The sequence below is a fragment of the Lissotriton vulgaris genome, chromosome 7 (genome assembly GCF_964263255.1).
Source record: "Lissotriton vulgaris chromosome 7, aLisVul1.2, whole genome shotgun sequence".
Classification (NCBI taxonomy): domain Eukaryota; kingdom Metazoa; phylum Chordata; class Amphibia; order Caudata; family Salamandridae; genus Lissotriton; species Lissotriton vulgaris.
The window spans coordinates 1,350,359,735-1,350,386,739 of NC_141695.1; the positions used below are offsets into that span (position 1 = coordinate 1,350,359,735).

The 27,005-nt window shown below is 45.9% G+C and overlaps 1 protein-coding gene across 5 annotated transcripts in view; it reads left to right on the forward strand.

The window, feature by feature from the left end:
• LOC147703671 (butyrophilin subfamily 2 member A1-like) overlaps positions 1–27,005 on the forward strand; it is a 415,432-nt gene that overhangs the window by 365,333 nt on the left and 23,094 nt on the right. For all 5 annotated transcript variants that reach the window (XM_086932017.1, XM_086932018.1, XM_086932019.1 and 2 more), the window contains 3 exons: positions 720–740; positions 824–844; positions 937–963. In XM_086932017.1, coding sequence (XP_086788143.1) covers positions 720–740; positions 824–844; positions 937–963 — 69 coding nt within the window. The remainder of the gene's footprint in view (positions 1–719; positions 741–823; positions 845–936; positions 964–27,005) is intronic.

Sequence of the window (27,005 nt, forward strand, 5' to 3'; positions counted from 1 at the left end):
TTTTCTCATCTTATCTGTCTCTGTCTTCCCCCAACTCATTTATTTTGTATTTCTCCATCCTCTTTCTGTCTCATTTGCTTTGGCGATCATGAGGGGTGAGTTTGTTGATTGCTATCCTTGACCAGTACATTTGCCTTTATAGTTTGCGATTGTTCACTTTCTAAATATCTCAGTAAAAATATAGCGAAGTAATGGCATTTTGGTACACGTATGCTAAAGCTGGAGTTACGGTTCTCACACACACTGGCCTCTTAACTATAAAGACGTAGTGAGGGTTAAGATGAACACAGTTTTCTTTCTCAAAGTCGCAGTTTTTGAAATGACACAGGTAATGAAATGTTGCTCTCTTCTGCCCACCATTTTCAGGGTTTTTAGCATATATAGCCAGGATTAAAAAAAATAGTCCATGAACAGAAATTGGTCTCTCTTAATATTCCCAGAAATTGGTCCCATAATATTCCCCATTCATGTGTGAAAACTCACAACGGCCTAGTAAATGAGCGGTAATACGGGCTGGTATTGGTAATTCTGAGTGTGGCACTGGCATGTCATATCACCCCATCACTTGTAATTGGCTCCATAGCTGTCTTTCTGAAGCCGCAGAGAGAAATGCTCTCTGATGGCGTGACAGAGGCTGCAAATAGATTCCTCTGAAGCGATCAGATCTGTGAAGTAATATTGACCAGCACAAGTGACACTTTTCTTCTTTATTTTCACAGAGGAGTTGAAGCGTAAACTAGGTATGTCTTACTGCTTTTAAATATTTAAGTTCATCATCTGGTTCTTATGTGGACTTCACTAACCCTTTTCTGTTGGCTTTCAGTTGATGCTGAGGCAGAGCTAGGTGAGTCAGATTCACAGCTCTACTATTTCTCAGATTGTCTTTCAGCTTTTTTCCTGAGCATCTGACTTTTTATTCACTTTTGTTTTACGCAGCGCAAGTGAAAGCGGATAAAGGTCCAGGTAAGGAGGAAAAGAGGGGGGCAGCATGTTAGGATCCAGCTTAAATAAATATTTCACTGCCACAACAGTTTATTTTCTCACATCATACAGTATGGAGGTACATACCATTCTGAATGTGGAGGTGCGCAAGAGACACCTGTGCATGCTGGGGAGGGGACACCAATCTGCAGTGTAACTGAATAACAGATTGGTGAGTGGAAGGGGACAGTCGCACAATGAGCTCCGAACAGGAGAAAATAGGGCAGTTTGCACTGCGTGGGGGAGTAGGATAGTGTGTATTGGAAGGTGAGATATGTATGCATTAAGCACTATCAGGAGTGAGACCAGAGCAGCAATCACTGGAAAGGGAATAAAGTACAATGTACAAACAATCATAAGAGATTAAAATCCTATAGTGTAATAGGAGAGTATGACAGGATGCCATGAAAGAGTAGCTTAGTGTGCTTTGGGAAGCAGAGAGTAACAAAATGCACTGGCGGGCCAGAAAGAATAAGTGGACACTACAAGGGGGGAGTAACACGGTATGTTATTGAAGGGGAAAGAGTAACAGTTTACATTGGAAGGGATAAGAGTAGCCTAGACTGGTACAGTTTACCATTCTGCACTGGAAGTGTTTAGAAATTCATGGCATACAAAGAGAGGGGACAGAACCTTTAGATTACATAGTTCACTGGAAAGAAGGGTGTAACAACTCGCAGTGCGCTCATCAATTTCTAGCAAGCACAATGTTAACACTATAAGGGGCACCACCAAGGTCACATATGCACCAAAGAATGACTGCATAGCAGGAGTGTCTGTACATGTATGTTTGTGGCGGAGCTCCACACGTGAGCACCAGAGTCTGAGTGGGGATCTTGGCGCTCACTAATAGAGGCAGTGGACAGGTTCCCGTTTAGGGGCACTTCCGCACAACTCTTTCTATCCATCTTGAGAAGTGTCCTCTGATTTTCTTCAATTGGACGGTCACCAGGGACTCTATGCTGATGTTCACTCACCCTGTCCAACTCCGTCAAATCTCTTGGTATTTCTATCGACAACACCCTAACCCTTAACGTCCACATCAAAAACTCTGCTAAAGAAGCCCACTGCACTCTCCCTTACCTCAAGAAAATCAAACCTTTTATACCTACCGATGACTTTAAACTTGTAGTTCAATCACTTGTCCTTTCACGTATAGACTATGGTAACGCCATCCTCAACGAAATCCCAAAGGTCCACCTTGCTCCAATCAAAGCTGTGCTCAACCTAGCAGCCAGGCTCATCACAGACTGCAAACGCTTCGATCATATCTCCCCAGCCCTCAAATCTCTGAAATGACACCCATAAAGTCCTCCACCAAAGCACTCCAGAGTACCTCTCCAAGAAACTCCTCATTGCAGGCACCACACGACCTCTGAGAAGCTTCAACGCCCTCCTTCTAATCCCACCACTGCATAAAAAGAAATCCACACAATCACGCTCCTTCTCTGGTAATGCCCCTATCATCTGGAATGCCCTCCCAAAAAACCTGCGCTGTAACCCCTCCTATTTCAGCTTCAAAAATGACCTAAAATGTACCTCCTCAATTATTACTGGGGATCATAACCTGGGACCTGCACTTAATCTCCAATTCACCATTTTACTTATTGTCAGTAATATTTATCCTTTTCCTGTACATCCGCCTACAAACTACTTAATGTGTACAGCTCTTGCCCATATTAATCTGTTTGATTTGTATATCTCGCAGTTTGCTTTCACTATTCTTTTATCTATTTGTATGGCATGTTTGGCCAATTTAATATTGCAGGTCATAACCTGTGACCTGCACCTGTATCTCCAAATCATTATGTTTTATTTGTTTTGTAACTATTTGTCCTTTTTCCGAACATCATTTTCCTAATTACTGGCTGTTGTATAGCTTTTTGCACATTTTATCTATTCTTGATTTGTATACTTTACATGTTGTTTCACTATCTTTTTATCTTTGTGGATGCCATGTTTGCCTCATATTATCTTCTCATGTAAAACACTCTGATACCTCCTGGGTCTAGCCAGCGCTATATAAAACTTTTAAAATAAAAATAAAATTAAAATAAAGTAACTATTTACTGACATGATGTGTGCCCCCCCGCCCCTCGAGACCCCGAGTAAGTACAAAGGCGCAGCCCATGTGTACAAAGAAGGGGAAATGATAATTGTAGAAACTGAAGGGGTTAACAGTTCCCCTGTAGGATAAAAAGACAGGAGGAGCATGGCGCGCTTTTACTTGTTTTATTCCAGCTTCACATGCTGTGCGTGCTTCTGCCACCTAGTGGCAGACATCGGAACAGCACCGTGAGCTCCTGCAAGAGCTACAAATAACGTGCGTGCTTATCGTAAGTCTAGGATAGTTTCAAACGCTCTCGTCCACAAACCCATAATGTGCCACTACAGATGGAGTCAATGGGCAAGGCTGGAGACCAGTCCGAAAGACTCTTTTGCAGACGGTCCTTCAGCCTCAAACATGAGCTCTGCATAAAGACCTTAGTGCTTGGACCCTAAACCCGCAGTCCCAGAGCCAGGCTACGGTGAGAGCACGTGCACGTTTGAGGGGTTGCGACTCATTGGTTAATGGCTCAGACATAGGAATCAATTAACTCCACCAACAAGGTGCCTCAGCCATCACCTACCTCATCTTACCGATAGTTCTGCATAGAGCCCGTAACGAGAATAAATGGGATGTGCACACCTTCTTGTGATGCAGCACCGCTGTGACTGCACCCAAACTCAGGCCTATATCAAACTGCATAAAACAGCAGAGCTTAGTCAATGCACCTCAACCCCAAACTATAATGAAACTTGGTAAGCAGCACTCTAGTTCTCCATAGCGCCAATTACTCAGAATTAACCCTTGACCCGCAGTTTCCCTCTTGCAACGCACCCTGCTCTGTCAAGGCCCCTCAGGCCGGCTCCACAGCGCCATGCCGTTCATGGCTTTGTCGATGCACCCAAACTCGGCCCTGCGGCACTCTGCTGCTTCAGGCCTGAGGCACAGCGTACGCCCCAATCTTTCCTGCAGCACCCCCTTCGGCGGCAGCCACGCAGTGTTACCAATACACCGGATATTACTGTGTAATCTCCAAGCATGCTGCGCAGACACTCCTAACGCCACAAGTGGAGACTGTACTCGTGAGCGACTGGCAGAGTCTGGGCAAGAGGGTGAGTCCACGACGGGGACCCTGGAAGCCCACGCCCAGGAAGTAAGGCAGGAAGCACCTACACTCACTGCACTGGGAAGAGCCGCTGGGCCTTACCCAAGTGAGCCAGACAGTAGGAAGAGGGCAGTGGCATCCCATGGCACTGCACCCCCTGACACATGCCTAGCCATTGCGCTTCATGCGAGAGGGGGGCCACACCTAGTCACTCTTGGAATCTGCCATGCGGGAGCCCAGAGCCCATCCTGGAAGAGTGGAGGTGGGGGAGGGATGTCCAGCTAGCAGCCTCTTCCCAACAGGTAGCTCCTGGGGCAGGGTGATGGAGCAACAGACCGGGTACAAGATGGGCTGCCGACTATTACCTCGCCCCCTATAACGTACCCTTCCTGTCTCTAAAGCGCTGGCATCCCTCCTGTATTCGAAAGTGGGATATTCTTGCCGCCAGACTACATCTCCCAGACTGCATTATAAACGTTGCCTCAATCCAACACCAATCCTATATATTTAGATAACGTAGGTGGATGCACAGAGCGTAATATGCCATTTATTAGCATTGTTGTTTTTTGGGGGCTGGTCATAATTCTACACTAAATAATGCAAAGCTAGAATACAATACCATTAGCAAAGCAAATGGCTTTAACTTAATCAAAGGTAAGACCTATTGCATTTTCAATGCTTGTTCTAAATTCCAATTGGTTGTTTGGCCTTATTTACTTTGGAAGTGTATTCCAGAACGTGCATGTCTGTACAGACAATGAAAAACACCCAATCGAGTTTTCCTAAAAGATGGGAAGATCAGAAATTGAGTCTGTCTGGATCTGAGATCCCCCCTTTGGTTATAGAACTGGGGTCTAGATTGTAAAAAAGAAGGGTCCAGGTCTTGGATCGTCAGGTGCATGTTGCAGGGACCTTCAAGTGAGAATCACCTAGCCACTAGAAGTAGATGTAATGCTTTGATGGCCACCGTGATGTGGTCCAACCTGCTCAATTTACCATTTGAGTTATTGCAGCATTCATGATCTATTGTAGTTTGCTGCTCAGGTGTCTTGGGAGCCCAAAAAAAGAGATAATTTGCATAGCAGAGGCTCTCGATGCCATCCCCTTTGGGAGAGTCCAGTGTGATGAAAGATCTTTGTTAAGACCCTCATATTGTAGAATCCACACTGATGACTTGGTTAACTTGTGGCTGGAGCAAAACGTTGAAATTCATGATTAGACCAATAGTCTTTACTTGTGTAGAGGTTTTTGAGGTATCTTATTTCACAAACCCAGGTGTTGATGGGTCATATAGCTCCTTATGGAAGTTACACTCTATATGAGAAGTTGAACTACAGGTGAGAACTGACGAATCAAGATCTCATGATTTCCATTTAATATGACCCGCGTTTTGCCTTTGTACTAAGTAAGCATGAAATTGTTGATTTCAGGAAGTGCGAAACATAGACACTACTTCATAAGGGATCAAAAATGTTACCTACTTTGGTGGACAATGATGGTACGCAGGAAGGGGAGAGGGTGATGATTTGGACTCTTTCTGATAGATAGATCTTAATCCACTAGAGAACAGCACCCTGGATTCCGGTGCCATTGAACCTTTGGAGAAGTAGTTATTAGTCAGTGATGTTAAATGCTAATACAGGTGGAGGAAGAGGAGAGAGCAGCTACACAATTGGAGTCTTCTATGTTCTTGATGTCTTTCCAGTTTGCTCCTAATGTTGATCTTGTACCAGAAACCGGTCTGTGAGAGAGGAGGAGGCTCAAAGAAAACTGAGATTTATTTGAATGCTACCTTCTTGGTAATCCTCCCTAGGAATGGTCCACTTGCTTTTGACTTTGACCTGTACTTTGCTTGGTTAGAGTCATCCATTCCAAAGACTGGATTCTTCATTCTGGCTTGATGTAGAAATTTATCAAACTTCCACACCGCAAATACCTAAAAGTTTTCATAGCAGGCAAACATTACCAATTTAAAGTTCCACCTTTTGGAGTGACCACGGCACTTCAGGTGTTCACAAAATGTTTGACAGTAGTGGCAGCACATCTAAGATGAAACAATGTTCACAAATGTCCCTACTAGGGGGATTGGCTCATTAAAGCAAGTACCTACCAACAGTACACTCAATTGACAGTAGATATACTTCACAGCCTGGGTTTTACAATAAATGTCCATAAGTCTCACCTTCAATGTGTCCAAATTGAACCTTACTTAGCAGAAATCATCAACACACAGTTAGGGTTTGCCTATCCTAATCACACTCAAGTTCAGAACTTTCAGGTAACTCACACTTCCACCCTAAGGGCCCGATTCACAGAATGAACTTAAGACTAAATCCTAAACTTACTACTATTTGGTATTCACAGAATGCACTTACTACTTTTGGAATTCACAGAATGAACGTACTACTTTCGGGATTCACAGAATAGATTTAAGACTACTAAATTTACGTCCGCACTCGGGCCGGAAATTCCGGCCTGGAGGCGGAGCTTCTGGCTTGGGGGTGGAGCTTGCGGCCCAGAGGCGGAGCTTGCAGCTTGGAGGCAGAGCTTCCGGGTCGGAGGTGGGGATTTAGCCATGGCTGAAATCTCCACCTCCGGGCCGCAAGCTCTGCCCCAAGCCGGAAGCTCCACCTCCGGGCGGGAATTTCCGGCCCGAGTGTGGACGTAAAGTTAGTAGTCTTAAATCTATTCTGTGAATCCCGAAAGTAGTACGTTCATTCTGTGAATCCCGAAAGTAGTAAGTTCACTCTGTGAATCCCGAAAGTAGTAAGTGCATTCTGTGAATACCAAATAGTAGTAAGTTTAGGATTTAGTCTTAAGTTCATTCTGTGAATCGGTCCCTAACACACCTCTCACAGTTCAGACTGCGGTGTGTCTGCTAGGAATGATGACCTCTTGCATTGCCACAGTTCCCCACGTGAGGTTACATTTGCATCCCCTACAGCAATGTCTAGCTTGCCAGTGATCTCAATCACAGAGTCACCTCGAAGATCCAGTGTTGATAGACCGCCACACTCACTGTTTTCTGCAATGGTGTAACACCAACAACCTGCTACAGGGGCGGCCTTTTCTGGACCCTGTGCCTCACCTCAGTCCCACCACATACTCATTAGAGATGAGTAGTTTGGATGCCCACGTACAAGACCTTACAGTACAAGGTCTGTGGGATGCCAAATATCACTCCCTACACATCAACTACTTGGAGTTTCACGCGATCTTGGCCCTAAAGGCTTTCCTTCCTCACCTATCCCACAATGTTGTCCTAGTCCTGCCGGACGATTTGACAGCCATTTACTATCTACAACAAGCTTTTGCACTGCAGTCGGTCTCGCATTTACAAGAGTTTGCGCTATTGGCATTGTAAATGACATCGCCTTTTATTCATGTGGTGTTTTTAAAACAGATAAATAAAAGGCATTGTCGTTTACAGTGCGTATAGCTCAAACTTGTGCAAATGCAGAACTATTGCATTGCAAATGCATTTGGTGTCCGTGCTATAAAAATATCTTTTAAAAAAGCGTTAGGGGAGAGTTGTCCTACCTAGGAGCTATTAGAGGAAATAGTGCTCGGAAGCTGCAATTAAAACCTACTGAGTAACAACACATGTGACAGGGAGTGTTGCCATGGGAGGTTACAAAATGAGACAAGGTGGTACTAAAGACTATGCATTGTTTTATCTTTAAAGTAGATGGAGGAAAGTGCTCTTTATGACTTCTGGTTTTCTTCTCTTTGTGCAGGTGTGTGTTTGCATAATGTGTTCATAAACCTCTAGCTAAATCAATAAAAGGTTTTTCATGCCCTTCATGTTGGTATTTCAACTTGGCATGAAGCTTTATAAATCCTATTTTAACCGGAACTAGGATATTATTTCACTTCAGCCACCTAATACATAAAGTCTTGTATGACTTGGCAAATCATTGAAGTGATATGGGCACCTCAGAAATAGAGTGGACATTGGATGCTTTAAAAATGTTTCCCATTTAGGAAAGTGTATCCAAAGTCATTATTAGGCTGGTGTCCCTCATAAGCCCCCAACACTGCATTCACAGCCAATCACAGGAAGTCACAAGTTGTGACCTACCTAATGAAAATTCATTACAATGGTAGTTTTCCATACCTCTACGAATTAACAATTTGTTATCAAAGCTGGTATTAACACCTTCCATGCGGCAGCGATTCTGCGCCTGTGCGGCAGAATCATGAGTGGGCGGGTTTATGACGGCCCCCAGCCGTCATCAGCACACGAGCACCGTAGTGCATGACGGCTGGGGGCCGTCATCAGCATGGAAGGGGTTAAATGGGTCGCATCATTAATTGGATATCCATGTGCAAATGACACATCCTGATACGTGAGTGGGTCTTTGTACAACAATTGCATTTTTTAATGTTAATTCTCTATCTTTCACAGGAGGCAATCCTTTTTAAAATGTTTTGCGTTGCAGCTGTCCTTTTTTGTTGTTTTTATCAACACCCAAGTGAGAGTATCAATCCTGTTGGCTTTGCCAATCCTCTTCACCAATTGTTTTTTTAGTTCTCTATCTAATAAATGTTTTTTCCTAAATATTCTTTGTTCTTTATCTTCTTATGTTTTTAAAACGTTGTTTTTTAGTTGTTTGATTCTTGGACTCCACAGCACTTGCCTGGACGTTTTGCTTTACACACACATAATACAAGGGCGAGCCAAGGTTCTTCAAATATTTGTTTGCCCTGGCCAACTAATTTAAGAAGGCCTTTGGAAGAAATATGTCTTAAAGTGTCCACTGGACAAAGCAGAGTAACACAGTGTGACCCGAAAGGGAGAGAGTAACCTGGAGCACTGGAAGGGTAGCGGGGGAAATAAAATGTACTTCAAAATGGGGAAAACCAATGGTGAGCACTGGAAGTGAACAGATAGAAACATGCTTGTACTTTACAGAGGGGGCAAGGATTGCAGCTCGTTCCACATATACATATCATTGGTGAACCCTATTTCAGTAGCCTCAATGAGTATTCCTTTACCAACATTGGATCTACCTTATTCACTTATGGAAATTCAACACCTCATCGGCTTTACGGTTCCATACTGTGAGGCAGCAGTTCTGGTTTCCTTTCATTTTTGTGGGTGTTTTCTTGTGCGGGCTTGCGCTCACTTCTCCAGTTGACACTTATTATGCATGGTTTTTATATAGGTTTGCAGTCATTCTTGTCCTGCCATCTTACATGGTCGTCATGTAAATGTGTTGATATGGGAGACCATCTTCGGTGACAGGATTCCCCACCCCAGCTGTGTGATAGAGTGGCTTGTCATCAATATATATTGCCTTCCCTTTTTAGGTCTCGCCCTGGAATTCGCATCCGAAGGATGCGTCCAGGGTCGGAGACTTATAGTCGGCTGACACGGGGGAATGAGGGACACAAAACTGTGACGAGCGTGGATTGAGCTGCGTGCACGCGCGTCAACATTCACGCATGCGCACATCACAGCCACACGCATACACAGCACTCACGCATGCGCACATACACACGCATACACAGGCACACCCCCGTCACCTACACGCATACACAGAGACCCCTCCACACACACCAGCCCCTCTCCTCTCGGCTCCACACACACGCACACGCATTTACACTTACACAGACACGCAGGCACCCAGACAGGCAACCCCCCCCCCCCCCCCCCTCACACACACGCATACACACAGACTCCAGGACACATACACACACACATGCACGCTCACACACATACACAGCCCGCCGCCGCGTGCGCGCGCGCACACAGATCCCCCCCCCCCCACCCCCCCACCCCCACTCACCGGCTTCCTCAGTGCAGCGGCTCCCACCGGCAGCAAGACTCTTCTTCGGCACCGGGGCGCAGGGTAGGCTCCTGCCTGCTCCGGTGCTCCAAACAATCGCGGCTCTTCCGTGGGAGGCGGGGTAGGCTCCCGCCCTCCTACTTCCGGTTGTCCCGCCCGGCCTGCCTGACTTCCTGGTCGCAGGCCGGCGCAAAACGCTGAAGAGTGCTTGTTTGGATTTAGAATAAGCCCCCGCCCCCGTGTTCTGGGAAACTGCGTGTTTTTTAGGTCGGTTCGAGTTCCTGACGGTGAGGGAGAAGCAGAAGCAGCCTCGAATACAGATTTCCAGTGTTCGGCAGATTAAAGGCCCCCGGTGCATTGTTCGAATACCACGAGATTAGTTTCCAAGGAGACGGATGTCCGTTGCTATAGGCACCGGGGGCCAGGAATTAGGATTGTGGTTTTTTTTTTCATCTTGATCACGCAAACCGGTTGCTCACGCTCCACAATTTAAGCGTCCGTTTACAAAACCCGACAGGAAAGCTGAAGAGCGGATTGCTTCCTGGAATTTATTTTCCTCTCCCGCCACTCGTTTCCATGTACACAGCGTTTGGTATTAACCCCCCACCCCCCAACCAAAGTCGCTCCTCTTTCTTTTTTGTTGGGGCCGAATACCTGAGTGGGTCTGTACTTTTCAACAGTATTATGCGCACACATACCATTTTTGTAAACAAGTCCAACTGCCCTTGGAAAATCCTTTCCATCATACCCTACTGATCGCAAATCCGAGAGATTTCGGCTCTTAACCAAGGTATAAGCAGAGATTGTGGGTCCATATCTTCAGAATATGAGACCCATCGACATGCTTGAGCCGCAAGGACCGAAAGTGAATGCATATTGATTGTAACTACAGTTTATTAAAACTTACAATAAAATAATGCTCGTTACAATAAAAAACACAGTAAAAGAGCTATTTAGTCTCGTGTTAAGATCACATAGCAGACATCGTTCCCTGTTTAAACACAATGCTAATTCGATAGCATTATTGCTGAATCCGTGCTCAGTCAAGAGGAGCGTGCTAGGTGCATTGTTCCATGCCAATAAGAACATGAAGTAGAGTGCGGAAAAAGTGTGTGGTGCATGTTTTAAAATGAGCAGAAATAGGGCTGGGGCAGGAACAGGACTGATCATTAAATAGGGCTCAGAGACGACGAAAAGTGCATGTTATAACATCAGAAGTTAAACACATGAGAGCTGTTGGACCGTGGCCGTTGTTTGTAGAATAATGAAGTTGCTTGTTGGCGAGGAAAGGCATGAATAATGAAGAGAAAACTGAACCACCGTCATAAAAGGCCCAGAACCGTTATGCACTCGGAATACGGCAAACGTGGACAGTGACTTGGCGTGCGTGCTCTGCGGTGCCAGCGCGGTCAGGGCACAGTTATCAGGTACCCCTATTCTGTGATGCCAGCAAGGTCAATTTTGATTCAGCAAAGGTCATACATTTTGGGAATTTCCCAAAGCATAAGATCTTCTTGAAGTGAGGCTATAATACCTTCGTACATGTGCGGGTTCCGGCTGTTTCAAGAACACTCTCTTCTCGGACGGGGCAAGTGCAGATATGGCAAATATCTATCTTTGGGTAGTGGCAGAGCCGGCAAGCGGTCCCGCCGGCATTCCGGCTTCTCCAGGCCAGGAGATTGCATGCAGTGTGAAGAAGCTGCCTTATCGACAATTCAACAGTCTGAGTTTCGCCTTTAGACTAACAGTGAGTGCAGAGTGCGTGCAGAAACAGTGAGTGCAGAGTGCATGCAGAGTGAGTGCGGAGTGACAGTGAGTGCGGAGTGACAGTGAGTGCGGAGTGACAGTGAGTGCGGAGTGACAGTGAGTGCGGAGTGACAGTGAGTGCGGAGTGACAGTGAGTGCGGAGTGACAGTGAGTGCGGAGTGAGTGCAGAGTGACAGTGAGTGCGGAGTGACAGTGAGTGCGGAGTGACAGTGAGTGCAGAGTGACAGTGAGTGCAGAGTGACAGTGAGTGCAGAGTGACAGTGAGTGCAGAGTGACAGTGAGTGCAGAGTGCGTGCAGAGTGACAGTGAGTGCAGAGTGAGTGCAGAGTGAGTGCAGAGTGACAGTGAGTGCAGAGTGACAGTGAGTGCAGAGTGCGTGCAGAGTGACAGTGAGTGCGGAGTGACAGTGAGTGCAGAGTGACAGTGAGTGCAGAGTGACAGTGAGTGCAGAGTGACAGTGAGTGCAGAGTGACAGTGAGTGCAGAGTGCGTGCAGAGTGACAGTGAGTGCGGAGTGACAGTGAGTGCGGAGTGACAGTGAGTGCAGAGTGACAGTGAGTGCAGAGTGACAGTGAGTGCAGAGTGACAGTGAGTGCGGAGTGACAGTGAGTGCGGAGTGACAGTGAGTGCAGAGTGACAGTGAGTGCAGAGTGACAGTGAGTGCAGAGTGACAGTGAGTGCAGAGTGACAGTGAGTGCAGAGTGACAGTGAGTGCAGAGTGCGTGCAGAGTGACAGTGAGTGCAGAGTGAGTGCAGAGTGAGTGCAGAGTGACAGTGAGTGCAGAGTGACAGTGAGTGCAGAGTGAGTGCAGAGTGAGTGCAGAGTGACAGTGAGTGCAGAGTGCGTGCAGAAACAGTGAGTGCAGAGTGCGTGCAGAGTGAGTGCAGAGTGACCGTGAGTGCGGAGTGACAGTGAGTGCGGAGTGACAGTGAGTGCAGAGTGAGTGCAGAGTGACAGTGAGTGCGGAGTGACAGTGAGTGCAGAGTGACAGTGAGTGCAGAGTGACAGTGAGTGCAGAGTGACAGTGAGTGCAGAGTGACAGTGAGTGCAGAGTGACAGTGAGTGCAGAGTGCGTGCAGAGTGACAGTGAGTGCAGAGTGACAGTGAGTGCAGAGTGACAGTGAGTGCAGAGTGACAGTGAGTGCAGAGTGACAGTGAGTGCAGAGTGACAGTGAGTGCAGAGTGACAGTGAGTGCAGAGTGACAGTGAGTGCAGAGTGACAGTGAGTGCAGAGTGAGTGCAGAGTGACAGTGAGTGCAGAGTGAGTGCAGAGTGACAGTGAGTGCAGAGTGCGTGCAGAGTGACAGTGAGTGCAGAGTGACAGTGAGTACAGTCACTCAGCACCACCACATTATCACTCAGAACCACCACAGCATCACTCAGAACCACCACAGCACCACTCAGCACCACCACAGCATCACTCAGCACCACCACAGCACCACCATAGCACCACTCAGCACCACCACAGCATCACCACAGCCCCATTCAGCACCACCACAGCATCACTCAGCACCACCACAGCACAAATATGTTCTCTCAATGTTTCAAGCTTTATTACAAATGTCACAAAAAGATGTTAATATTTCACTTCTGTTCTTGGATTTTGTTACAATAAAATACACTGAACATAATCTTCACAAAAGTTATTTACAAAAGTTTAAGCTATTGCCATTATAAATTACAATCACTTTTATTAAGTATTAAAAAAAATTAAAAGCCATTGTTATTTGTAATATCAATACATCTAAGTCACGTAAATACAAATGTTGCATTACAAATGCTATAGGTGTCACATTTGCGAAAGTTATAACTATTGGCATTGTAAATGACAAAGCTATTAATTTAGCTATTTTCAAAACCAACACATAAATGAAGATTTGGTGAATTTTCATTAAAATATTTGACTTTTTTACTAAGATATTATTATACTGTTTTATGCAAATAAAATTTAGATACTGCATAAATAACTTTAATAAAACATATTTTAAATGTAGCTTTTTATGTAAAAAAAAACTATAGCATAAAGCAAAAAACAATTGCCATTTACAATGCTAATAGCTCAAACTTAAATAATGCGAGACCTATTGCATTGCAAATGCTTGTTCCTCTGGAGCTGCAGTGTCCGCAACCAGTGCAGGGCCCGACATGGTGTCTTCCTGGGAACCCAACATACATGTTTTAATTGCAGTGCAATGATCTGGATGGCCTCCTTTGCATTTTTTGGTACTCCTTGGATTCTGATGTTCTGAGCCTTGAAAGGTTTTCAAGGTATTCGAGGAGGACCTGCAAGACCTAAATCTGGTCCTTCATTGCTTCCAATTCCTCCTCTCTATGATTCAAGGTGGTTTCTAGATCATCCACTCTTTGGCCAATGGCTGCTTGTTTTTGCTTAATATCTTGAATGTCTTTCGATATGTCCCCTTTCAGGCTTGCAGTGTCATCGCATATACCTCAACACAAATCCTCTATGAATAGCCTTGTAAGGGATGGCTCTGTCTACGTGGATACTTTTGTCCGCTATGGTGTTTCCAGCGGGAAATCAGCATTAGCTAACTGTTCCAATTAGTGAGACCCTGCTCGTGTCAGGATATCCTTTAGTTTTGCCTCTTTCTTCCCTTTGAAGGACACCATCTTGTCTAAGGGTCTTGGTGCAAGCTGAACCAACACTCCAGGCTTTCACAAATTGTAGAATCCCCCACACTTGTAGAGCATGTGTGGCCACCAGAGACATCCACCCTTCTCTGAGGGTACTAAGTGTGATGGGCCCTTTATTTGAGTCCCAGCTCATCACATGTCAAAGGTCTTTTACCTGCTTCCCTCTCGTTATGCAAGTGCCGTCTCTTGTTGTCCTTGGTTGCCAAGCCCTAAGGCCCTACTATGCCCGCTCTCCTCTGCATTTTATTGCCCGGCTTTCAAATCACTTTGCTGTGCATCCACCATATCCCAGGCCTATTGGCAGTTAAGATGTCCAGAGCAGCTGTCCTGGTGCAGCCTTCCGCAATACCTTCCTCCACATATTCCACTCTTAGCAGGTCTTGGAGGTGCTCCACTGCACAGGGGCCACTTGAGGTCTTTCTCTTCTTCCTCCTCGGGGACCACACAACACCAGAACGAAGACCAATTGGCGCACCATCTCCATACTCCAGGTACCGGTTAGAATTCCTCTGGTGTCTTAGCCCTGTACGCCACAGTGCCATCTTGTCTCAGCTGCCATGTTGACGGCCTAGCCTCAGAACGCCTTAAGTGCAGCGAGCTAGGCCTCCCTGTCGACATGCTTCCAATGTGGGCCTGGAATTCTGTTTCTGGTCGGTCCCCGCAGCATCCTCGGTGACCGCTTTAATTAGAACGTCCAGGCTGAGAGCAAAGAAATAGACAGGAGACAGCCATCTAGACTTCGCCCCTTGGAGCAATTTAAGGACAGTAGAGATATGGCATTCTAGACTTATCCAAATAACTGGCAGGCAGACAGAAACAGCCGGACCAACCAGTGTAACACATCACCGAGTTCTTTCAAGGCAGTGGGCGTGGGTCTGGCATCAACGTGCAGACCAGCAGGGGGCTCAGTTTTTCAATTCTTCTTTCCCTGCAACCAAACAACTTTAGTGTAAGGGGGGCAGGGTTCTAGATTTCCTCCCAGGGCAGCGATCCATCACATTCCACCAGATGAGTCTTAAAAATTGTTCAAAGCTGTTATGCTCTACGGTTTCTTTCTATCTCCATCACTATCCATCCAATCCTGGAGCAGATTTCAGGCAAGCACCTATCCATTCTATTACAGAAGGTGCAGTTGCTGCTCTTCTCTAAAAGTGCTATTGAAAGGGTTCCAAATTAAGAAGGAGAAGGGGGTTGTTGCTAATGGTGGGCATAGCTTGTGTAATTTTCTGTAGGTTAATTATGCAAAATTATAGCCAAAGTAACCCTGCATTAAGCGCTATTTTTTTTTTACACAAATTGCACCTTAGCTTAAAAAATGGACCCGAGGGTGCGTTTTGCGCTAAGAAAATGGCACTAAATACAATAAAACAGGAGCAGTAGCAGCTAGCATGCTGTAAGAATTTTTGTCAAAACACTAAAAGTAGGGGAGGGCCTGAGGGGAATCGTGTTTATAGACTGCTTTGGTACCTTGTCCCCCAACTTAATACTAAACAACACGAGAGATACCAAAAGTCTGCTTACAGGAACCTAAATAGTGTTCATTCTGTAAAACAAAACCAACAGGTTAATGTATGGGTCATAGCAATCATAATAGATGTATAACTGCAGGAGAAGAGGAAAAATAGAGAGATAGCCTCAAAAGTGCTAGAAAAAATCCCCATCAGCCCGCTCAATAGCGGAGCATCGTCATCTGGGTAGTATGGTTGACAATTGTGGTATCCAGTGTGCCCTTCCTTAGGAACAACCTAAGGCTAGCAAAACTTGGACCATCATGTTGACCCTCAACCAATAGAGATGCAGACTGAAAGGGTTAAGTTGCAGTGCTCAAAGAATTGTGAAAAAGGAAAGGAAAAAACTTTAAATCCAAGTGTTCTAAAAATACCTACTTTGATGTCATTGGAAAAACTTTATTTGGTCTGACCATCAAGGTGGTATGGTTAAAAGCAGAGTGAAAAATAGCATGCAAGGAATTGCTATTCACCATGAATCTTATTTGGTCGACATGTTTCAGCCTGGATAGGCTTTCTTCAGGACCTATGATGCACTACTGCAACAACGACTTACTGTGTCAAGGAAACTAATAAGTGATTCCAACTCCTCAATATTAGAGAGTCGAAGTGTCTTCTCCCAAATTGTAGGGAGGAATTGCCTCACCTCACCTGGCACTAGCTCACAGTGAAGGAGGCCACGCACTCTCCGTCGTTGCCTCGCTCCGAATAGTGAGCCGAAAGGTGAGGAATCTCTAGTCAAAAGTATCCATCAGAAGGACAAAACGATTATCTTTGGCAATGCTCTGTATCTAAGAACACATTCCTCAAACCCCCTCTTGCTTCCTCGTTCTGTGGAGTGGCCCAAACTCCCTAGTTAAGGGTCAGCACAATGGTACCAACAGTTGTTTACACTCCATGTCTAAGGCTGGAAAAATAAATAAGCATGTGCAATCGAGTGTCTTGCGTTTGTGAAAGTTAGAGCTATTGGTGTCGTAAATTACAACTTTTTTTTTCTTTTGCTTTTTGTTGGCAAGTATTTACCACTGCTCTTTCGTGATCTGATCAATTAAAGTAGTTTTATAGGGGGAGCTACGTCAGCAAGCAAGATGGCTGCTTAGGCTCCCGGCTTCATCGACCCTCGTAACCCGCCGCGGTATCCTGCATGTTATCCTGACTTAACGCCTAGTCTCTGTGTGCACTCCGATGGTGAAATCCGGAAACTTTTATCGGCTTGTTTGACGGAGTTGCATCGAGTTTAAGTTTGCGGCCTGCTCCAGCGGTGAAGCCGGGGCCTGGAGTACTTTCACAGCCGGGCTGTAGTGCATCAACATCGGCCAGGAGACTCAGGCTGTGCCCGGTCGACCGGAGTGGAGGCTTTGTTTCAGCCCGGATTTGGTGGCGATCGTTTTCATTGCTCAGTATCGACGGAGGAGTAAGTCTGCGTGCTGTTGGCTGCGGGTGGGGGCCCCCATCCCGCGGACCCGGTTTGCGCCCGCCGGGGTTCGGTGGTTCGGGGTCACTGGCCTGTGGCCTTAACTGGGTTGACCGTGGTTGCGAACAAAGACTGGTCACCCTTCGCATTTGCACGTCCGAGATCCTGTCTGTCCCCCGAGGATGCCGGATTCACCCGGGGAGGTGATAGTGATTGATATCTAGCACGCGAATATGGATCTAACTGTGCATGAGCCATCGCTGAGGTTTATACTGGCAGAACTTTGGGCATTCCGCACACATGTGGATACTTTGTGGAGCAAATTGGACACGCGCCTATCTGAAATGCTCCTGGTGGAACCGGGCCCGGCCTTATTGTTGAAACGGGATTCTGCAGCCATTCAAAACGCGGCCATTTTGACTCCGTGCCAGAACCCCGTGAAGAAACGAGTACTGGAACCATCGGATGGTGCCCTGGTGGACGGTGTTTCCGAGGATGGCATGGTATTGCTGAACTTTCCACCACTACCGGCTTTGGAGATATCGTCAGGCGTTCCCCTCCCGGAGACTTTTGTCTGTGACTTTCCATCCATTTTGTGGTCATCTTCTCCTTTCCTGGCGACGCTACGACTCCTGTTCAAGACACATTGGGACTGTTCATCTCGGAGGGAGAGTTCGTCTGCATCTACAGTTCCTGAGGACTCACTGCCTGCTGGTAGCCATGGGCTGATTTTTGCTGACTCTTTTCTTCTTTATTGCTTCTTTGTGTGCCTTTGGGTCTCGCTGAAAGGGGTTCGTGTTTTCATTCGGAAGGGCCAAGGTTAAGATCGGCTGGATCGGGATGGGTTGGCATGGCTTTTACAAGTGTTGGACCTGCAACTGTTTGCTCTAAGAGGATGGGCAGGGTGTCTCACGGTACCCTCTAATTTCTCTACATTGCTGTCATAAGTTTGTCTTTTAGTGATAGGGGGTGGCTGTTTCAGGCGAGGGGGCTAAAGGTTCTGGGAGCCCACATGGATATGCCCTCCTCCGCTCTTCTTTTTCCCACCTTTGGGGTTTTAGTTGTTAGGGGCGACAGGCACGCTGCTAGTGGGGTTAGGCTGTAGCCATTTGCAGGGGTGCAGGGTGGGGGGCTGGAGGGGGGGGGGGGTTATTTTGCCTTTTTTATTTTCTATGGCCTTCCTTCTTTCTCTTTCTTTCTTGTGGGGTCAGTATAGCTACGAATCATTCGGATTCTTATCGTATGCTTGTACTTCGTGCTTTTGCTTTTATGATATCCTGATTTATGGGCAGGCAGGCCATGGAAATGTATATTGTGTGTTCTTTTGTACCGACCTATATGCTCTGGCGCCAAATCTCCATTATAGTGGTCATTACATGTATATCCTGTTTCTTACCCTGCCCCCCGCATTCTCCATGTTTGTATTTCAACTGAATGCTAAAATAAAAGTTTTCACCAAAAAAAGTAGTTTTATAGAAGACGCATATACTTATGCTCTGATGACCTTCTTGCACAGATAAGCACTTTCCCTGATTACTTCTACAGACTAAGAGAAAAGCATCAGTACAACCTTTAATCAGAGAGTTTTGTTTACTGACTTCATCTATGTTAGTTCTGGTGGCTATTGTGCATTTCTATGTATATTAAGTTACATGCTTTCTAGCATAAAATGCATTCCTCTGCAAAGCGCATTTAAAGTGCATTTCAGCTGCATTTAGGCATTATAGAAACACTCAACTGAAAGCTGCTGTAGCAGTAATCATTACTGGGTAGTGGGCCAGTGCGGGGACTCAAACGTGGAAATAAGTTTGTCCGCATTATTCTTACTGAGATACCCACTTACAGTAACTTTCAATTTGCCTCTATAGCCAGCGGCATATCACTGCTCTTACTGTTTTAAGGCAATCAAGTTGCTGTCCTTGGTTTGGCAAAAGTTTAATTTACATACACATAAGCTACACCACCACTAACAAAAATTGCTCTGTGAGTTGAATGCATTGGGTTGCCATCCTTGGTTCATCTAGAGTTGTATTTACTGACTTCATCTATTTCAGTTCTGGTGGGTATTGATTTTTTGTATGTATATTAAGTTACATGCTGCTTGGCATTAAATGTCTTCATTCAGCAGCATTACCAAACAATCTATAATTCTGATAAACCATTAGCTAAAAGGGCCATAGCTCTTTACTAAAACAAGGGCATTTTTAAACAACCACGTTCTACAATCCAAAATCCTTTTGGAAAAAATTAAAACATACACATAAACTACATCACCTATATTAAGTATTTTTTCTTCAAATTATGCTGCCTTTATATATAAGCGGAATTCCGTCCCTGAATATGGTAGGCTTTGGGACCCCTGGAATCGTTGCAGTGTCGCATCAAAGCCCCATGCCCCCACCTCTCCCTACGACAGCAAAGAATGAGGAAAATCATGAAGATAATACTCCCAAGAGTCAGGGGAGATTAAAAAGGGAAAAAACCCAGCAAGGAGTCTGCAGGAAACTGGTACGTTTGGAGCATTGTATTTTTCAAACCGTAACTAATAGAAGCAGTCGATGCCTGCACTGTATGGTGCGAGACAGCACAGAGAAGACTGTTAATATTAGCTGTGATGATGAAAATTGCAGGGTTGGTCATCTGTATAGCTCGGTGTCAGCAGGATTAATTTTAGGCATTTAGAAAAGTATTACTCACATGAATAACTGATAGTAGTATAACATTTATGTTCGAGGCATATGAGCTGCAGATTGTACACTATGCATTAGATCGCCACCTGGTGTTGGGCTCGGATAATTGCAGGTTGTTGTAGTCACGGGATAGGTGACTCCTCCCTTGGACAATACTGCGCATGGGCATCGACTCCATCCTTAGATTGTTTTTTCCCGCCACTGGGTTCGGATGAAAGTTTCTCCGCTCCGGCTAGAAAAAGACTTTTCAGCAACTTCGAAGCACAAAAATTCCTCAAACCTCTACAAACTACCTTCGACATCGACTACGATATTTTTGACGTCATCAGTTCCATTCCGGTCATCGACACGGGCCGTTGGGCCTACCAACGCCGTGCGGCCTACACCATATGGAAAGAACTCCGTTCAAAAGATGCCCGGTATGTCGAGCATAGTTCCCACATAGCGACCACCACGAGGTCTGCAACCTCTGTCTATCGCTGGAACACGACGAGTCAACCTGCACAGCTTGTGTATCCTTCCGATCGAACAAAACAATCTGAGATCGGAGAGCCCGTCGACACGAAATGAGGAGATCAGCTTCAGCACCGGAGGACATCTTCGATGAAGAGGTTCCCCTCGTTCCCGAAGAAGACTCACCTGATCTCCAGATCGTATCAGAGGCAGATGACTCCGATGACTCCATTCCATCGGGCCAGCGCGTGAGTACTACTGCCCCTGCACCACATATTCTGTCCAAACCGAAGGCAAAGGTCAGCACTCCGATCAAGGGGCCCAGTCGAGACCGAATACCTGCTTCGAAAGCCCCGCCTTTCAGCCCGGCTCCAAAGAAAACAACTAAGCCTTCTAGTGCCACAACACTGAGCAAGCCTCTCCCATCGGCACCGAAAACGAAAGATGCCTCGGCGCCGAAGCCAAAAGACCCTTCGGCACCGAAACATAGACGTACCGGTACCGAAACCAAAAGAAGCACTGGCTCCGAAGCAGTCCACTTCTAAACCCTCGGCGCTGAAGAACATGAAGCCTGATTCCGAGGTGCCATCCTCGAACATGCCTACGAAGCCGAGAAACTACACCTTCAGCACTGAAAACTACGCCACAGGACGTTATAACACCTCCCAAGGCTAAAGATACACGACAACCTCCCCTCGTACCGAAAAAATCGGCGCCCAAGAAGGTTGTAGAGCAGGAGGAACTTTTTACGCCAGATCCTCGACAAAAGAAGATCTACACCGACCCAAAGACAGGTCATGTAGGTGCTACACCTCACAAGAAGAGACCAGCAGATGCACCACCCACACCTGTGGTTCCTGCCAAGAAAAAGGACTGTGCAACATCTCCTATGCACCCTTCCTCTCCTATAACTTCTCTTCCTTCTTCTCCTGTTCATTCTCAAATATCACCACAAACCTCTCCTGTACATTCCCCATTGTCATCACATTCCTCACAGCAGAATGATGATTTGGGTGGAGGGGAGGACATGCAAGAACCCGATTCATTCCATGTAGATGAGGGTATATGGAATTTTTCAAACCGAAAGAATTTGCCTATATGGGACTTTACAAACCCAAATGTGCCTGACATTACTGAACCGCAGTCATACCCATCAAAACCTTCCCCTCCAGAAGATACCATTGGTTTTGGTCACCTGTTAAACAAGGCTGCTGTTTACCATGGGGTCCCTATAGATTCCGATGACGTTGAGGAATATTTTCTCCTAGATAGCTTTGAGCAGTCTCAGCTGTCTGCTCAAATTCTTCCCATGATAAAGGGGGTCATAAAACACGCTCCAGAGGTATTTAAAGGCCCTGTACGCACTAGGATATTAAACCCTAGAATAGAGAAAAAATATAGACCAGCACCCACAGATCCAGTCTACATAAAAGGCCACCTACCACTAGACTCATTAGTGGTGGCCAATGCTAGAAAGAGGGCAAATTCTCAGACTTCTGGAGAAGCACCCCCACCTGACAAGGAATCAAAAGTGATTGATGCGTCAGGTAAAAGAATAGCTGCACAAGCTACAAACATTTGGCGTATAGCCAATACACAAGCCCTCCTCTCTCACTAAGATAGGGCTCATTATGATCAATTAGAAAAACTACTTGAGCACCTACCAGATCAGTATAAAGATCAAGCAAGGGACCTTATACAAGAAGGCAAGCTAATCTCCAATGCCTCTATAAAATGCGCGCTGGATGCCGAAGACACAGCATCCAGGGCTGTAAATACCAGTGTCATACTTATGAGACATGCATGGTTACGCATTTCAGGGTTTAAACAAGAAGTGCAAACCACCATTTTAAACCAACCATTTAACCAGAACCAGTTATTTGGCCCAGAAGTAGACACTACACTAGAAAAAATGAATAAAGACACCGACACCCCAAGGTCTATGGGGGCTTTACAGTCTACACCAGCTAGAAGCTCCTTTTGTCGCTCTTTCTACAGAGGAGGCTCCAAACAAACTTGAGCAGACACTACAACATCTTTCAAATCACAAACGTCCTCTAACAAGGGATACTTTAGAGAAGGATACAGAGGCAATAATGACAAAGGAAAAGATCATGGTAAAAATAACAACCGATCCTCTTCCGCCACAAAACAGTGACTTCCCTCTGCTCCCCACACAGCATTCCACTCCTGTAGGGGGCAGATTAACACAGTTCCTGCCTGTCTGAAACTCCATTACAACAGACGAGTGGGTAAGACAGATTATCCAACATGGCTACTGCCTAGAACTTACAGCAACTCCCCCAACCATCCCTCCCAGGCAGCGTCCAATGTCTACAGACCATCTGACTCGGCTTCGACAGGAGATTCTATCACTTCCACAAAAAGATGCTATTCAAATAGTCCCTTTAGAAGAACAAGGAATGGGAGTTTACTCGCTGTACTTTCTAATTCCCAAGAAGGACGGAACACTAGGGCCAATTCGAGACCTCCGGCCCCTCAACCATTATATACAATCAGATCATTTTCATATGATCACTCTACAACAAGTGCTTCCACTGCTGCAACAAGGCGTCTTCCTTACAACACTAGATTTAAAGGACGCCTACTTCCATATCCCCATACATCCTGCTCACAGAAAGTATCTCAGGTTTGTACTGGAAGGACAACATTATCAGTTCCAAGTCCTTCCATTCGGAGTGACAACTGCACCACGTGTATTCACAAAGTGCCTGGCAGTGGTAGCAGCACATCTCATACGACAACAAATACATATTTCCCTTATCTAGACGACTGGCTCATAAAACCAAGTCGCACCTGCAGCCTTCGCATATACACCAATATCTAGGGGCTACACTAAACACGTCTACAGCCCTAGCGTATCCCAGTCCAGCCAGGATACAAAGCATTCAAGCCTTAGTCAACACTTTCCAACATCAACAGTCTCTCCAAGCCAGGATGTTCATGAGACTAATAGGCATGACGGCATCTTGCATCTTCATAGTACCTCACGCAAGATTGCAAATGCGTCCAATACAAGAGTGCCTAGCACAACAGTGGAACCAAGCTCAAGGTCAGCTCAAAGACCTGGTGTTGGTCGACAGCCGCACGCATCGCTCTCTGCAGTGGTGGAACACCAAAAACTTGACAAAGGGGCGGTGGTTCCTCGAGCCTATTCCACAAGTAGTGCTCACACCAGACGCATCCCTCACTGGGTGGGGAGCCCATCTCTTACATTCACACAACTCAAGGTCAATGGACCAATAGACACAGAAACAGTTCCATATTAACCATCTAGAGCTGCTAGCAATATTCTTAGCACTCAAAACTTTTCAACTTCAAGTACAAAACAAAGCTGTCCTAATCCGGACGGACAATATGACAGCTATGTACTATATACAAAAACAGGGGAGGGGGGGACACTCTCTGCAACTGTCCCAACTTGCACAGAACATTTGGAGATGGGCCATTCCTCAAAACATACATCTGTTAGCGGAACACCTTCCAGGAGTTCACAATCAGATAGCAGATCAGTCAAGTTGGCATTCACAACAGATTCATGAATGGGAACTACATCCGCAAGTTCTTCCACCATTCTTCCAAAGGTGGGGGCACCCACACATAGATCTGTTTGCCACCCACGAAAATGCAAAATGCCCAGCCTTCGCCGCCAGGTTTCCACACCCACTGTTCGAAGGCAATGCGATATGGATGAACTGGTCAGGCAGATTTGCATACTCTTTTCCACCTCTCCCACTCATTCCATGAGTAGTGCGCAAGCTCAGACAACAGTCTCTCACATTGATCCTAGGAGCTCCCACATGGGCACGTCAACCGTAGTTCACCACACTACTAGATCTCTCTCTGGTTCCACATCAAAAGCTTCGTCTCACACCCTCCCTGTTAACACAGAACCATGGAGAAATCAGACACCGAGACCCAAACCAACTGAATTTGGCGATCTGGCTCCTGAAGTCTTAGAGTTTGGTTATCTGAACCTACCACCAGACTGTATGAACATCATTAAAGAGGCTAGGAGACCTACTACCAGAGCGTGTTATGCCGCTAAATGGAAAAGATTTGTCATTTATTGCAATAATAACCAAATTGATCCCCTGGATGCTTCCATCCAGAATATCATTTGCTACCATTTACATTTGCAAAGGTCTAACATGGCATATTCCTTCATATGCCTGCACCTGGTAGCAATTGCAGCCTATTTACAAAACAGGCAACATCTGTCTCTCTTCAGAGTACCTGCAATTAAAGCATTCATGGAAGGATTAAAAAGAATAAGCCCACCTAGATGACCACCTTCTTCTGTGTGGAACCTGAATCTCGTCCTTACAAGACTCATGGGGCCCCCTTTCGAGCCTCTACATAAATGTGAACTGCAATTCCTAACATGGAAAACAGATTTCCTTGTTGCCATTACTTCTCTCAGAAGAGTAAGTGAGATACAAGCTTTCACTATACAAGAACCATGTTTTCAGATACATCCTAACAAAGTGGTTCTTTGATCTAATCCAAAATTTCTTCCAAAGGTCATCACTCCTTTTCACCTAAATCAATCCGTAGAGTTAGCTGTGTTTTTCCAAAACCCAGACTCTGTAGCGGAAAGAGCTTTACACACATTGGATGTTAAGAGGGCTCTCTAATACTATATTGATAGAACTAAATCCTTTCGAAAAACAAAACAATTGTTTGTATCTTTCTCTCCTCCACACAAAGGCAACCCCATCTCCAAAGGTGGGATTACGAGGTGGATTGTAAAGTGTATACAAATATGCTATATTAAAGCTAAACGTACAATAACAGTTCTTTCTAGAGCGCACTCCACTTGCAAACTAGGAGCCTCTATGGCTTTCTTAGGAAACATACCCCTAGAGGACACATGCAAGGCAGCAACATGGTCTACACCTCACACCTTCACAAAACACTATTGTGTTGATGTGCGAGCCAAGCAGCAAGCTGCAGTAGGCCAAGCTGTCCTTAGAACTCTCTTTGAAACTACTGCAACGGATACAGGTGACCACCGCTAGGGGAGACACTGCTGCACAATCAAAGCATAGTGTACAATCTGCAGCTCATATGCCTCGAACGGAAAATGCTACTTACCAGTATGCATCTGTTCTTGGCATGTAGAGCTGCAGATCTGTACACGCCCTCCCTCCTCCACGGGACTTGTATCCGTTCCAGTTTTTCATCTTACTTAGATGCACACGCATGGACATCCTTTTTTTCTTTACTTCTACTAACTCCATCATTTCCCATCATGGTGAAAAAAATCTAAGGATGGAGTCGATGCCCATACGCAGTATTGTCCAAGGGAGGAATCACCTATCTCGTGAGTACAAAGACTTCTTCCAAGAAGACAACAACCTGCAATCATCCGAGCCCAACACCAGGTGGCGATCTAATGCATAGTGTACAGATATGCAGCTCTACATGCCAAGAACTGATGCATTCTGGTAAGTAGCATTTTCCTTCCATGATGCTTTACTTAAAAGGCGGTCCGATTACCATCAGCACTCACTTTATCCATCCCTGAAGGATGAAATGCAGTTAACCCCCCTCGTAATGTAAATCAGCGACCTGCAGGTTGCACGCAGATCCCTGCACATTTCATCTAGCAAACTCTCTCACCGACTGCTTCAGAGAGGGCAGAATACAGAGTTGTCTGAACCGAAGCAGGGCATGCCCATAAATCCAGGAGCCCCCCTCCCACCATTTAGGAGCAGTGCCCTACGGCAAAGTGCCTCCGAGGCATGGCTGCTGACCTGCTGCCAGGGTCCCAGAGTCCGGCAGATGACAACACATGGGCACATTTGTGGGAGCTATGTGCAGTGAACACAAATCTACACTTCAGCCATATTCCCACCCTCCCATGGGGGCCCTGGCCTATATATCATGAACAGTGAATAACGGACTATCAGGGGAATAGCTCCATGCAGAGGAGAACAGAAATATTAAAAGCTCCCTTCGCTTCACAGCGCAGAGGCCCGAGGGCAACAGTGGCCCTTCCGCGACTGCGAGAAGCGGTGCCAATTTCTGTGAAAAGCGCACACTAGGGCTGATCTCAAGTATGCTCCTTTGTCTGGCGGTCCCATATTCTGTGATGAAGCGCAGCGTGCGCCGTTTTGATTAAAGAAAACACACCTCGTGCCTAGAACATAACAGCTATATGAGAACTGCAAAAGTGAAAAGTTGAAGTTAGATTCACACCTTGAATTACGCAGTGTTTGCTGGCAAAGCTGCCCCCCTCTCCCCTGCAACCTCCTATGCTGCTCTCTCCTGCCCAGGCGGAAGTACGCTCTAGAGGCAAACAAAATAGAAAATAGTGCCACAAACCAACATAAGTTTATAAATAAAGGAAGAACACATGTAACAGGCACAGTCTGCTGGGAGGGTCTGAAACAGCAAAAGGCAGGATGAATTAACTATATTCACCAATTAGAAGCAGCCATTCACAAAGGGCATTAACAGGAACCAATTGAAACATGGGAGGTGCTTCAAGCGCATGTTCTAGACACATGTCTCGAAGAGACCGCACACGTGCTGCCTAGGCTAGACCTAAAAATGGTAGGTAACTG